The sequence below is a fragment of the Balaenoptera physalus genome, assembly GCF_965194825.1.
Source record: "Balaenoptera physalus genome assembly, chromosome: 16".
Taxonomy (NCBI): Eukaryota; Metazoa; Chordata; class Mammalia; order Artiodactyla; family Balaenopteridae; genus Balaenoptera; species Balaenoptera physalus.
Genome location: NC_138898.1, coordinates 70,542,795 through 70,556,246, shown reverse-complemented (window position 1 = coordinate 70,556,246; position 13,452 = coordinate 70,542,795). Strand labels below are relative to the sequence as shown.

General features: G+C 40.4%; 1 protein-coding gene across 15 annotated transcripts in view; it reads left to right on the top strand.

The window, feature by feature from the left end:
• Window positions 1–13,452, top strand: part of DNAH3 (dynein axonemal heavy chain 3) — a 209,385-nt gene that overhangs the window by 170,790 nt on the left and 25,143 nt on the right. For all 15 annotated transcript variants that reach the window (XR_014254974.1, XM_082430917.1, XM_082430912.1 and 12 more), the window contains one exon: window positions 1,153–1,351. Coding sequence is in view for 14 of the 15 variants with exons in the window: in XM_082430917.1 (XP_082287043.1) it covers window positions 1,153–1,351 (199 nt within the window). In the remaining variant the exon portion in view is untranslated. The remainder of the gene's footprint in view (window positions 1–1,152; window positions 1,352–13,452) is intronic.

Below are 13,452 nucleotides of genomic sequence, written 5' to 3'. Positions count from 1 at the left end.
ACAAAATCCGTAGATGCTCAAGCCCCTGCAGTCTGCCCTCTGGATCTGTGGTTCCAAATCTACAGGTACAGAGGGCCAACTGTAATCTATAAAATTCTGAAATCTTATAATGTTAATCTTCCCTTTTTTAAAAAAAATTGAGATATAATTCACATACCATTAATATTCACCTTTTTAAATCATGCAATTCAGAGGTTTTAATATATTCACAAAGTTGTACAACAATCACCACTATCTACTTCTAGAACATTTTCATTACCCAGAAAGAAACCTGTACCCATTGGCAGTCACTAGCCATTCCTCCCTCTCCCCAGCCCCTGGCAACCACTAACCTACCTTCTGCCTCTGTGGGTTTTCCTTTTACGCACATTTCACGTGAATGGAATCATAGAGCAGGTGGCATTTTGTGTCTATCTGGCTGCTTTCACTTAGCATAATGTTCTCAAGGTTTATCCATGTTGTTGCATGAATTGTTACTTCATTTCTTTTTATGGCTGAATAATATTCCATTATATTAGCTTTGTTTTCAAACAAAGAAATAATGGACAAAACATATATGGTCTCCTTTTCCCAGAACTCACTACCCAGCTCTAATCTCTATCCCCATTCCTCCTCCTTAAAGTCTTGCCTTAAACTCCACCCTATCCCCAGCTCCACCCCTACCCCATCTCTGAGCTACAGTGCATCCCAGACCCTCACCCCATCTCTGACATTCTCCCACCCCTCATGCCTTATTCTTCCCCAAACTTGCCCTAATACCCTGCCCATCTGTCACTCACCCCTAGGCTTCATTCTTTACTTCATCTTCTCAACCCATCCTTGATCAATGGGTATGAGGTCACTCACTGCATATACCTCTTGGGAATTCATTAAAAACCAAAAGCTTGATTTTTTTAAGATCGCAAAACCGGTAAATTCTCAAATGTCCAAGGCATCCAAACCACAGCTCCCAAATGCATGCATGCTTCCCTGCTGCCTGTGAGAGCCACCTTCGCCATGCGAACCTCCGGGAGGGAGCACTGTCCTGGAAGGACACTGGGGCGGGAGGCACCTCTTCTCACTTCTGCTGCTTCCCCCAGGAGCAGAGCTTGCTTCACCCCCAGTGTGCCGGGCACCAGGCACTCACCCCTTCTGTCTCTGTGCCGCCTGCAGAACGAATGTGAAGGGGATCTGGCAGAGGCGATGCCGGCCCTGGAGGCTGCACTTGCGGCACTGGACACCCTGAACCCAGCAGACATCTCACTGGTGAAGTCGATGCAGAACCCACCAGGTCCTGTCAAGCTGGTCATGGAGAGCATCTGTGTGATGAAGGGGCTGAGACCAGAGAGGAAGCCGGACTCCAGTGGCAGCGGTAACCACCCCCCAGCACCCCTCCCGACCCAGCGGCCTGCATGGGCTGTGCTCCCCTGGCAGGAAGGCTGTCCACACCCCCGCTCATCCGGCCCCAGGCCTGCAGGCAGTATCGTGGTGTCTTGGGGGAAATAAGAAAGGCACCAGGATGCGTGTGCGCTCACTTGTGTTTCTTCATCATCCTCCCTCCTCTCAGTCAGTAAGGAAAATGCAGGCATCTTTGGGTGAAGCCAAGCTCAGTCAAGGCCCCTGCCTACAAATCATTACAAAAATGAAGGTCATGGAGACAAGAGGACTGATAGAGAGCAAGCACACAGAGTAGCGTGTGGGTGAGAGGAAGAGAGAGAAACAGAAAGAGCTAGAGAGAGAAAGATAAAGGAGAAACAGAAAAAGAGACAGACACGGAAAGAGATAACCAGAGGAAAAAAAGATAGAGAATGAGATACAGACAGAGAGAGAGAGATGGAGAGAAAGAGACAGAGACTGAGAAATAAATGGGGACAGACCCGGACACCTAGATGCCTTCATATGCACGCACATAGACACGAAGAGATCGTGAACAGGGAGAGGGAGGTTGGGAGGGAAAGAAATCAGGAGGGAGAAAGACAAAAGGTGGGGAGATGAATGAGGGAGGGAGAGACTCTTACAATGTCAGATACAGAGAGACAGAGAAAGATATGGGTGGGAGAGAGAAACAAAAACAGGCAGAGAGACAGAAAAGCTGAAAGTGAGAAATGGAGACAGAGACCCCTAGAGATGCAGAGACATACGAAAATAGAGAGTGAGTGGGAAGAAAAGAGACCAGAAAGAAGAGAGACAGAGACAGGGAGACAAAGACACACAGAGAGAGAACAGGAGAGGTCTGGGTTGGGGGCGGGGTGAGGAGGAACGTGAGCTGCTGGTGAAGGATTAGAGGGAGAGAGACAGGGGCAAGGGAGGGAAAGACTGAAACTGATGGGCCTGAGGAAGACAAGGAAACAGAAACTTAGAAGAGGGGAGAAAGGAATAGGGGAGGGAAAGAGGAAAGCTTATATAATCAAGCCTCAGAAGCATGAATAGGTGAAAATTCATTCTTAAAATCCAAATTAGATGTAGGATCTTGCAGTAAAACCAGTGTCTTAGAATTGAACAAAGACTTTATAAACCATCTCCAGGGATATCTCCTATCTTTTGAATCGTCATATCCTTCAAACAGTCCTGCTGTTCCTCCATTCCTTCCGATATGTTAGAAATTTCTGATCCCTCATTTGGGAGACTCTGGCTTCTGCTTCCCATTGTTTAGCATTCCCTCTTCCTTGGCTGGTTTCAGGCCAAAAACCACGTGAAGAAATGCAAAGGTGATCAGGATGGACAAGCAGGGAGCAGACATTACAGGAGACTCCTCTAGGGAAGCAGCTGAGGTATAATCTGGCTGCACCCTGGAATCACCTGGCAGCTTAAAGAATGCTAAAGCCCCTGCCCCCACTCCTAGAGATTCTTATTCCTTTGGTCTAGGGTGTGGCCTGAGCATTAGTATTTTTCTTAAAGCTCCCAGGTGATTCTAAGGTGCAGCCAGGATTGAGAACTGCTGAGATACACAAAGCATGGCCAGGTCACAAAAAATCACTTCTCTTCTTGGATCATTGATGGTGGGCACAGGATGCATCATTCACCTTTCTTATTTTAAAATTGAAGTGTATTTTGTGTACTATTCATGTAACCCACAGAATTTAGCCAGTACATTGGGACAGAGCAAAAGAGCAATTAAATTAGTTTTGGGTACCTTGAATTTAAACAAAGCAGATCATTTCCTAGAATGCAAACAAAAACTTTCATGGGAAATATTTGTTTGGTGTCTAAGCTTGCTTTAGGAATAAGACGTATTTGACCTGTTGTACCTAATATGATATCTCAAGTACAATTTTTTTTGATGAGCCTGAGCTTGGCAAGGGTTTAAAATTACCTGAGTCAAAGAGTTTGACTTTTTTCTAACACGTTAACAAAAGGAGCACTGCCCTGGGATGGGATTGGGGCTCACTCATTTATTAGTCAGCATGAAGGCTGCTAAGGTGAATAAGGGCCCTGCTTTGTTTCTGGGCAGGCCAAGGACAGCCTTCTGTTTTGCTGCAAGTCTATAAGCTGCTTCCCCCACCCTCACTCTTTGTCTGGAGACAGCCTCACTCACTTACTCACTCACTAGAAGGACTGATTCATCACAAGGACGGCCTAATGCGCTCCATCCGACCCACCTCCCATATTTGAAAAAGAATATTCAAAACACATACCCATGGATCCGGTTGCCCTCTTCATCTGTGACTGGGATTAGGGGCAACATTCATTCAATACATACTGAAAACTGATAATTAGGCACTGTGCCAGATTGTAGTAAACACAGAAGGAGCATACAAATATTTTAAAATATATACTTGATTTATTATATTATGTTAGTTTCGAGTGTACAGCATAGTGACTCAAAATTATTTTAGATTATATGCCATTTAAAGTTATTATAAGGGGACTTCCCTGGTGGCACAGTGGTTAAGAATCCGCCTGCCAATGCAGGGGAGACAGGTTCGAGCCCTGGTCCGGGAAGATCCCACATGCCGCGGAGCAACTAAGCCTGTGCGCCACAACTGCTGAGCCTGCGCTCTAGAGCCTGCGAGCCACAACTACTGAGCCCGTGTGCCACAATTACCGAAGCCCGCATGCCTGGAGCCCATGCTCCGCAACAAGAGGCCACCGCAATGAGAAGCCCACGCACCACAATGAAGAGTAACACCCGCTCGCCACAACTAGAGAAAACCTGCGTGCAGCAACAAAGACTCAGTGCAGCCAAAAATAAATAAATAAATAAAATATAAAAACTTTTTTTTAATTAAAAAAAAAAGTTATTATAGGAATAAACCTACCTAAGGAGACAAAAGACCTGAATGCAGAAAACTATAAGACACTGATGAAAGAAATTAAAGCTGATACAAACAGATGGAGAGATATACCATGTTCTTGGATTGGAAGAATCAACATTGTAAAAATGACTATACTACCCAAAGCAATCTACAGATTCAATGCAATCCCTAGCAAACTACCAACGGCATTTTTCACAGAACTAGAATAAAAAATTTCACAATTTGTATGGAAACACAAAAGACCCCGAATAGCCAAAGCAACCTTGAGAAAGAAAAACGGAGCTGGAGGAATCAGGCTCCCTGACTTCAGACTATACTACAAAGCTACAGTAATCAAGACAGTATGGTACTGGCACAAAAACAGAAATATAGATCAATGGAATAGGAGAGAAAGCCCAGAGGTAAACCCACGCACATATGGTCACTTTATGTTTGATAAAGGAGGCAAGAGTATACAATGGAGAAAAGACAGCCTCTTCAATAAGTGGTGCTGGGAAAACTGGACAGCTACATGTTAAAGAATGAAATTAGAACACCTCCTAACACCATACACAAAAATAAACTCAAAACGGATTAAAGACCTAAATGTAAGGCCAGACACTATAAAACTCTTAGAGGAAAACCTAGGCAGAACACTCTATGACATAAATCACAGCAAGATCCTTTTTGACCCACCTCCTACAGAAATGGAAATGAAAACAAAAATAAACAAATGGGACCTAATGAAACTTAAAATCTTTTGCACAGCAAAGGAAACCATAAACAAGAGGAAAAAACAACCCTCAGAATGGGAGAAAATATTTGCAAATGAAGCAACTGACAAAGGATTAATCTCCAAAATATACAGGCAACTCATGCAGCTCAGTATCAAAAAAACAAACAACCCAATCCAAAAATGGGCAGAAGACCTAAATAGACATTTCTCCAAAGAAGATATACAGATTGCCAACAAACACATGAAAGGATGCTCAACATCACTAATCATTAGAGAAATGCAAATCAAAACTACAATGAGGTATCACCTCACACCGGTCAGAGTGGCCATCATCAAAAAGTCTACAAACAATAAATGCTGGAGAGGATGTGGAGAAAAGGGAACCCTCTTGCACTGTTGGTGGGAATGTAAATTGATACAACCACTGTGGAAAACAGTATGGAGGTTCCTTGAAAAACTAAAAATAGAATTACCATATGACCCAGCAATCCCATTACTGGGCATATACACTGAGAAAACCATAATGCAAAAAGAGTCATGCACCACAATGTTCATTACAGCACTATTTACAATAGCCAGGACATGGAAGCAGCCTAAGTGTCCATTGACAGATGAATGGATAAAGAAGATATGGCAAATATATACAATGGAATATTACTCGGCAAGAAAAAGAAATGAAATTGAGTTATTTGTAGTGAAGTGGATGGACCTAGAGTCTATCATACAGAGTGAAGTAAGTCAGAAAGAGAAAAACACACACCATATGCTAACACATATATATGGAATCTAAAAAAAAAAAAAAAAAGATTCTGAAGAAGCTAGGGGCAGGACAGGAATAAAGATGCAGACGTAGAGAATGGACTTGAGGACATGGGGAGGGGGAAGGGTAAGCTGGGACGAAGTGAGAGGGTGGCATTGACATATATACACTACCAAATGTAAAATAGATAGCTAGTGGGAAGCAGCCGCATAGCACAGGGAGATCAGCTCGGTGCTTTGTGACCACCTAGAGGTGTGGGATAGGGAGGGTGGGAGGGAGACACAAGAGGGAGGGGATATGGGGATATATGTATACGTATAGCTGATTCACTGTGTTGTACAGCAGAAACTAACACAACATTGTAAAGCAATTATACTCCAATAAAGATGTTAAAAAAAATAAAATGATGCCAATCTAAAAAAATAAAGTTATAATAAAATAGTGACTATATTCCCTATGTTATACAATATATCCTTGTAGATTATTTACTTTATTCATAGTCATTTATACCTCATAATCGCCTGCCCCTATATTGCTCCTCTCCCTCCCCTCTCCCCACTGGTAACCACTACTTTGTTCTCTATATCTGTGAGTCTGTTTGTTTTGTTATATTCATTAATTTGTTTTGTTTTTTAAATTCCACATATCAGTGATAACATACCAGTACTTGTCTTTCTCTGTTGGACTTATTTCCCTAAGCATAATAGCCTCCAGATTCATCCACGTTGCTGTGTGGCAGTATTTCATTTGTTTTTATGACTAAGTAATATTCCATTGTATATATGTATACCATATCTTCTTAATCCCATCGTCTCTTGATGGGCACTTGGGTTGTTTCCATATCTTGGCTATTGTAAGTAATGCTGCCATGAACCTTGGGGGTGCATGTATCTTTTTGAATTACTGTTTTTGTTTTTTCCAGATATATATCCAGGAGTGTAATTGCTGGATCAATTTTTAGTCTTTTGAGGAACCTCCATACTGTTTTCCATAGTGGCTGTACCAATTTACATTCCCACCAGTGTATTTGAGGGTTCCCTTTTCTCCACATCCTCTCCAACATTTGTTATTTGTGGTCTGTTTTATGATAACCATTCTGACAGGTGTGACGTGATACCTCACTGTGGTTTTGATTTGCATTTCTCTAATAATTAGCGATGTTGAGCATCTTTTCAGTGCCTGTTAGCCATCTGTGTGTCTACTTGGGAAAAATGTCTTTTCAAGTCTTCTGCCCATTTTTTGGTTGGATTGTTTGTTTTTTTAATAGAGAGTTGTATGAACTGTTTATATATATTGGATATTAACCCCTTATCAGTCATATCATTTGCAAATATTTTCACTCATTCAGTAGGTTGTCTTTTTGTTTTGTCCATAGTTTCCTTTGCTATGCAAAAGCTTTTAAGTTTCATAAGGTCCCATTTGTTTAGTTTTGCTTTTGTTTCCTTTGCATTAGGAGATGAATCCAAAAAAATATTGCTATGATTTATGTCAAAGAGTGTTCTGCCTATGTTTCCTTCTAGGACTTTTATGGTTTCCAGTCTTATATTTAGTTTTTAATCCATTTTTGAGCTTAGAAAATATTCTAATGTCATTCTTTACATGTAGCTGTCCAATTTTCCCAGCAGCACTTATTGAAGAGGTTGTCTTTTCCCCATTGTATATTCTTGTCGCCTGTGTTGTAGATTAATGGACCGTAAGTGAGTGTGTTTATTTCTGGACTCTCTATTCTGTTCCATTGATCTTTGTATCTTTTTTTTGTATCAACACCATAATGTAGCCTTGATTACTGTAGCCTTGTAATATAGTCTGAAGTCAAGGACTGTGATATGTTCAGCTTTGTTCTTTTTTCTCAAGATTGCTCTGGCTATTCAGGGTCTTTTGTGGTTCTATGTATGTTTTAGGATTATTTGTTCTAGTTCTGTTTTTGGTATTTTGATAGGTTTTTGCATTAAATCTATAGATCCCTTTGGGTAATATGGACATTTTAACAATATTAATTCTTCCAATCCAAGAACGTGGGATATCTTTCCATTTATTTGTGTCATCTTCAGTTTCCTTCATCAGTGTTTTATAGTTTTCAGAGTACAGGTCTTTCAACTTCTTGGTTAAGTTTATTCCTAGGTATTTATTCTTTTTGACATGATTTTAATGAGATTATTTTCTTGCTTTCTCTTTCATTATTAATGTATAGAAAAACAACAGCTTTCTATATATTAATCTTGTATCCTGCAACATTATTGAATTCATTTATCAGTTATTTATTGGTTAAATTTATCAGTTAAAATTATTATTTTTCTTGGAGACTTTAGGGTTTTCTATATATAGTATCATGTCATCTGGAAATAGTGACAGTTTCCTTCTTCCCTTCCAATCTGGGTGCCTTTTATTTCTTTTCCTTGTCCGATTGCTGTGGCTAGGACTTCCAATACTATGCTAAATAGAAGTGGCCAGAGTGAGCATCCTTATCTTGTTCCTGATTTTAGAGGAAAAGCTTTCAGCTTTTCACCGTTGAGTATGATGTTAGCTGTGGGTTTGTCATAAATGACCTTAGTTATGTTGAGATATGTTCCCTCTATACCAATTTGGATGAGCGTTTTTAATCATGAATAAATACTGAATTTTGACAAATGCTTTTTCTGCATCTATTGAGATGATCATGTGATTTTCATCTTTCCTTTGGTTAATGTGGTGTATCACATTGATTGATTTGTGGACATTGAACCATCCTTGCATCCTTGGAATAAATCCCACTTGATCATGGTGTATGATCCTTTTTACATATTGTTGAATTCAGTTTGTTAATATTTTGTTGAGGATTTTTGCATCTATATTTATCAGAATTATTGGCCTGTAAATTTCTTTTTTTGCAGTGTCTTTGTGTGGTTTTGGTATCAGGGTAATGGTGGCCTCATGGAGTGAATTTGGGAGTGTTCCATCCTCTTCAGTTTTTTGGAATAGTTTGAGAAGGATAGGTATTAGCCATTCTTTATATGTTTGGTAGAATTCCCCTATGAAGCCATCCAGTCCTGGACTTTTGTTTGCTGGGAGTTTTTTAATTGATTACCAATTTGATTTCACTACTAGTGATTAGTCTGTTCAGATTGTCTATTTATTCCTGATTCAGTCTTGAATGATTGTATGTTTCTAGGAATTTATCCATTTCTTCTAGGTTGCCCTGTTTGTTGGCATATAATTATTCATAATATTATTTTATGATGGTTTGTATTTCTGTGATATCTGTTGTTATTTCTCCTCTTTTATTACTTATTTCATTTATTTTTGTCTTCTTCTTTTGTGATGAGCCTAACTAAAGGCTTATCATTTTTGTTTATCTTTTCAAAAAAAAACCCAGCTCTTCATTTCATTGGTCTTTTCTATTTTCTTATCTCTATTTTATTTATTTTTCTCTAATCTCTATTATTTCCTTCCTTCTGCTGACTTTAGGCTTTGACTGTTCTTCTTTTTCTAACTCTTTTAGTTGGCAGATTAGGTTGTTTATTTGAGATTTTTCTTGTTTCTTGAGGTAGGCCTGTATCACTATAAACTTCCCTCTTAGAGCTGCTTTTGCTTTGTCCCATAGGTTTTGGAAAGCTGTGTTTTTATTTTCATTTGTCTCAAGGTGTTTTCTGATTTCTTCTTTAATTTCTTCATTGACCCATTGGTTTTTAATAATATGTTGCTTAGTCTCCACGTGTTTGTGTTTTTACCATTTTTCTTCCTGTAGTTGCTTTCTAGTTTCATACTGTTGTGATCAGAAAGAATGCTTGATATAATTTCTAGCCTCTTAAATTTGTTGAAACTTGTTTTGTGGCCTACCATGTGATCTATTCTGGAGAACATTCCATGTGCACTTGAAAAGAATATGTATTCTGTTGTTTTTGGATGGAATTTCCTGTAGATATCTGTTAAGTTCAATTGGCCTAATGTGTCATTTAAGACCACTGTTTCTTTATTGATTTTCTGTCTGGGTGATCTGTCTAATGATGTAAGTAGGGTGTTATTAAAGTCCCTTACTAATATTGTATTATTGTCAATTTCTCCCCTGTGTCTGTTAATATTTGCTTTATATATTTGTGTGCTCCTATATTAGGTGTATATATGTTAACAAATGTTATATCTTCTTATGTGGATCCCTTTATCATTATATAATGCTATTCTTTGTCTTTTGTTATAGACTTTGTTTTAAAGTCTATTTTGTCTGATATGAGTATTGCTACCCCCACTTTCTTTTCATTTTCATTTGTGTGAAATATCTTTATCATCCCCTCACTTTCAGTCTGTGTGTCTTTAGCTCTAAAGTGAGTCTCTTATAAGCAGCAGTCTTGTTTTTTTATCCAGTCAGCCATTCTGTGTCTTTTGATTGGAGCATTTAGTCCATTGACATTTAAAGTGATTATTGATAGGTATGTACTTAATTGCCATTTTGTTACTTCTTTTCTGGTTGTTTTTGTAGTTCTCAGTTCTTTTCTTCTTTTAGTCTCTTGTGGTTTGATCATTTTCTTTAGTCTTATGCTATGTTCCTTTCTATTTCTTGTGTATCTATTGTAGATTTTTGATTTGTGGTTTCCATGGGGGTCATATATGTTGACCTATAATTGTATCTACTTGTCTTAAACTGATAGTCATTTAAGCTTGAACACATTCTAAATGAGCTATATTTTTCTACTCCCCTCCCCCATGTTTTGTGTTTTTGATGTCATGCTTTACATCTTCATGTTTATCCCTTAACTGTTTATTGTAGTTATAATTGATTAAACAATTTTTGTCTTTTAATCTTCATACTAGCTTATTTAAGTGGTTGATCCACAGCCTCTTCTATATATTTGCCTTCACTAGTGGGATTTTCTCTTTCCTATAAATTCTTACTTCTTGTTATAGCCTTTTCTTTTCCACTTAAAGAAGACATTTTAACACTTCTTTTAGGTTTGGCTAGTATTGATGAACTCTTAGGTTTTGCTTGTCTGAGAAGTTCTTTATCTCTCCTTCAATTCTGAATGATAATCTTGCTGGTAGAGCATCCTAGGTTGTAGGGTTTTTCCTTTAAGCACTTTAAATATATAATTTCACTGCCTTTTGGCTTGCAAAGTTTCAGCAGAAAAACCAGCTGATAGCTTTATGGGGGTTCCCTTGTATGTGACTCTGTTTTTCTCTTACTGCCTTTAGAATCCTCTCTTTAATTTTTGCCATTTTAATTATATGTCTTGGCACGGGTCTCTTTGGGTTCACCTTGTTTGGGACTCTCTGTGATTCCTGGACCTGGATATCTGTTTCCTTCCTCAGGTTCAAGAAGTTTTCAGCCATGATTTCATCCAATACATTTCGCCCCTTTTCTCTCTCTCTCTTCTCCTTCTGGGACCCCTATAATTCAAATGTTGGCACATTTAATGTTATTCCAGAGATCTCATACATTGCTTTCTATTTTTCTTCTTATTTGTCTTTCTTTCTTCTCTTCTGATTGGGTGATATCCATTATTCTATCTTCCAGATCACTAATGTGTTCCTCTGTATCATCTAGTCTGGTGTTAATTCCTTCCATTGTGTTTTTCATTTCAGTTATTGTATTCTTAGCTCTGACTGGTTCTTTTTTATATTTTCTAGTTCCTTGTCAAAATTTTCACTGTGCTTATTTATTCTTTTCCCAAGTTCAGTTAGCATTCTTATTACTAATGCTTTGAACTCTTTATCTGGTAAATTATTTATTCCTGTTTTGTTAGTTGTTTTTTAGGGTTTTTTCCTTGTTCTTTTGTTTCAAACATATTCCTCTGTCTTCTCATTTGTTTAACTGTCTCTGTGTCTATGAAATTACATGAAACAGTTACCTATCCCAGTCTCGAAGGAGTGTTCTTGTGTGGGAGTGTCCCTATGCAGTCTATGTGTGCCCAGTGGCTTTGGTGGAAGAGCTGAATCTTGAAGTGAGTATGGGTCACATCTTTCCCCAGGGTCTGCTGGCAGCTATCACCTTGGTGAGAAGGAGGCTGGAGATGGAGGGGCTAGAGCCAGAGCCAGGTGTGAGATGAGCCTTCTCCTATGCTCAGTGGTCATCACCACCCATCAGGGGCAGGGCAGGTCCCATGGTGCTGGAGCAGAAGCCCTGCAGGTTGGGTCCAAGCTAGTTCCATTCTCTGTAAATGTGTGTTCTCCCCCTCCCATCAATGGCACCTTTATCCCAGAGGGGAGCAGTTCTGGAGCAAGGGAGGCCAGAGTAGGCAGCCTGTATGGGCTAGGTGTGTGCTGGGATGGTCCCAGCACACCAATCGGAACTCCAGACAGCTCCTGATCCACTGCCTCCATGAGCTCCAGCAATGGATACCCTCATCCCATTAAGATGCAGTGCCAGGACTGGACCAGCTCTGTCCACCCCCACCCCCACCCCCACAAGTGCACACTCTCCTCAACAATGGAAGCCTTCACCCTAGTGGGGAGCTACACCAGAGCTAGAGGAGCTGGAGCAGGCACTCGGCGCAGGCCAGGCACATACTGGGGCAGTGGTGGGAAGCTGGTCAGTGCCTCAGGCAATTTCAATCTGCTTACTTCATCTTGTTCCCGGGAGTAGACAAGCTTGTGTGCACTCTTTATGAGTGGAGTCTCAGTTTGTCCTAAAAATCCCACTGGTTTTCAAATCAGCTAAAGGAATTTATCTTCCTGGTGCCAGACCCCAAGGGTGCCCAATATGTGTTTGAACTCCTCACTCCCAGGGAGGATCTCCAAGCCTGTGATACCCCTCCTCTTCTGTGTCTCCTCCTAGGGGCACAGGTCCCAACCTGATTACTTCTCCTCCCTTCCTACCCAACTCCATGCCGATCTCTTGTTTATAGCCTTGGTTGTAGAAGAGTCTTTCTGCCAGTCTACAGTTGGTTTTCAGTGAGATTTGCTCCACGTGTAGATGTATTTTTGATATGTTCATGGAGGGAAGTGAGCTCAGTGTCATACTACTCCACTATCTTGTTCTCCCCAGAAGCTTACAGCTTTGAGGGAGAGACAGACAATTAAAACTAGACCAAAAAAAAATCACAGATTGCCGTCAATGCTATAAAGAGAATGGATGTTCTAGCCTCTGAGATGAAAGAAAATGCTCCACAGAGAGGTGGCTTTTTTTTTTTTTAATATATATATATATTTTTAATAAATTTATTTATTTTTGGCTGTGTTGGGTCTTCGTTTCTGTGTGAGGGCTTTCTCCAGTTGTGGCAAGCGGGGGCCACTCTTCATCGTGGTGCGCGGGCCTCTCACTGTCACGGCCTCTCCCGTTGCGGAGCACAGGCTCCAGACGCGCAGGCTCAGTAGTTGTGGCTCACGGGCCTAGCCGCTCCGCGACATGTGGGATCTTCCCGGACCGGGGCACGAACCCGTGTTCCCTGCATTGGCAGGTGGATTCCTAACCACTGTGCCACCAGGGAAGCCCGAGAGATGGCTTTTAAAATGAGCCTGAAGTCTGGTCAGGAGCCATCTAGATGCCATTTACAGCCTAGGTGAAAAGCTCATGGTAGCGAAGCACTTGGGATCATCAAGGAATTGAAGGAAGGTTCTTGTGACTGAAGACCGGGAGCAAGGCAAAGATGAGGTGGATAAGGTTGGTGGGCCACCCAGACCATGGTAAGAAGCTTGGGCTTTTTTTTTAAATTAAGATTTTATTTTTTCAGAACAGTTGTAAGTTCATAGCAAAATTGAGTTGAAGATACAGAGATTTCCCATATACCCCCTATTCCCATACATGCCTAGCCTCCCTCATTATCAACATCCCC